At 41.8% G+C, this 1,809-nt stretch overlaps 1 protein-coding gene across 1 annotated transcript; it reads left to right on the top strand.

Moving 5' to 3' along the window:
- The first annotated feature begins 225 nt into the window (after positions 1-225).
- LOC102283542 (stathmin-like) lies at positions 226-1,191 on the top strand. Its single transcript, XM_070364948.1, has one exon. It carries the CDS (start codon positions 311-313, stop codon positions 758-760), a length of 450 nt encoding a protein of 149 aa, XP_070221049.1. The 5' UTR covers positions 226-310; the 3' UTR covers positions 761-1,191.
- Positions 1,192-1,809: the final 618 nt, after the last annotated feature.

Genomic DNA, 1,809 nt, shown 5'->3' with positions numbered 1-1,809 from the left:
TCAAACTCATAACTTTTTCTCCCCCTTCATATTTTATACTTCTTTCAGACTCAGTTTTGGTAGAGTGTATGTTTAAGAATTTATCAGTTTCTTCTAGGTTGTCCAATTTGTTGGTTACTGATTGTTCATAGTAGTCTCTTGTGACCCTTCGCATTTCTATAGTATCAGTTTTAACATCTCTTTCATTTCTTTCTGTTTTTTAATAATTTATTGCTTTAGAGAGTGTGGCCAGGCGGCTCGGACGGAGCAGGGTTTTCCTTGCCAGTGAATCGTGTAGAGTACAGTGCCAGTCTCTTGTCTTCTCTTCACCATGGCTTCTTCTGATATCCAGGTGAAGGAACTGGAGAAGCGTGCCTCAGGCCAGGCTTTTGAGCTGATTCTCAGCCCTCGATCAAAAGAATCTGTCCCAGAATTTCCCCTTTCCCCTCCTAAGAAGAAGGATCTTTCCCTGGAGGAAATTCAGAAGAAATTAGAAGCTGCAGAAGAAAGACGCAAGTCCCATGAAGCTGAGGTCTTGAAGCAGCTTGCTGAGAAACGGGAGCACGAGAAAGAAGTGCTTCAGAAGGCGATAGAGGAGAACAACAACTTCAGTAAGATGGTGGAAGAGAAGCTGACCCACAAGACGGAGGCCAACAAAGAGAACCGAGAGGCGCAGATGGCCGCCAAGCTGGAGCGCTTGCGGGAGAAGGACAAGCACATTGAAGAAGTGCGGAAGAACAAAGAATCCAAAGATCCTGCTGATGAGACTGAAGCCGACTAATTTGCTCTGAGAACTGACTTTCTCCCCCTCCCCTTCCTAAATATCCAAAGACTGTACTGGCCAGTGTCATTTTACTTTTGCCCTCCTGACAAATATTCTAGAAGCTGATGTAGGACTGTATAGGTAGATCCAGACGGTATGATGTTGTTTTAGGGGTTGAAGGGGAGAAACGAAAAGTGTTTTACTCTTTTTCTAAAGTGTTGAAGTCTTTCTAATGTAGCTATTTTTCTTGTTGCATCTTTTCTACTCCAGTACACCTGGTGTGCTGGGTTAATGGCTAGTACTGTATTGGCTCCGTGGAAACATGTCTGTGAAAAGAGTATGTAGTGGCTTCTTTCAAATTGTTAGATGCTGAATATGTTCACTTTTAAATCCCAATTCTGTCCCGATCTTACAGACGCTACTGTACTTGAATGGTTAATAAAACTGCACAGTGCGGTTGGTGGCAAAAAAAATAAAATAAAAAATAATTTATTGCTTTAATAATTTATTTTTTAAAATAATTTAATTTTTTATTGATTTCTTTTGGCTGTGCTGGGTCTTCATTGCTATGTGGGCTTTTCTCTGGTTGCAGCAGGTGGGGACGGCCCTCTAGTTGCGGTGCTCGGGTGTCTCATTGTGGTGGTTTCTCTTATTGCAGAGCAGGGGCTGTAGGGTGTGTGGGCTCAGAAGCTGTGGTTCCCAGGCTCTAGAGCACGGGCTCAATGGTGGTGGTACATGGACTTAGTTGCTCCAAAGCATGTGGGATCATCTCAGACCAGGGATCGAACTTGTGTCTCCTGCGTTAGCAGGGGAATTCCTTACCACTGAGCCACCAGGGAAATCCCTCCCTTTTCATTTCTGATTTTATTTGAATTTTCTCTTTTTTCCTAGGTGAATTCAGCAAAATATTTGCCAATTTTGTAATCTTAAAAAATGCCCTTAATTTTAGTGATCTTTTCTGTGGTCTTTCTAGTCTCTATTTAATTCATTTTCATTTTGATCTTTATTTCCTTCCTTCTAGTGTACTAACTGTCGACTGTTTGTTCTTTTTCTAGTTTCTTAAAAGA

The sequence above is a fragment of the Bos mutus genome, chromosome 28 (assembly GCF_027580195.1).
Source record: "Bos mutus isolate GX-2022 chromosome 28, NWIPB_WYAK_1.1, whole genome shotgun sequence".
Taxonomy (NCBI): domain Eukaryota; kingdom Metazoa; phylum Chordata; class Mammalia; order Artiodactyla; family Bovidae; genus Bos; species Bos mutus.
The sequence above is the reverse complement of the archived record's forward strand: the minus strand, read 5'-3'. Positions and strand labels throughout refer to the sequence as shown.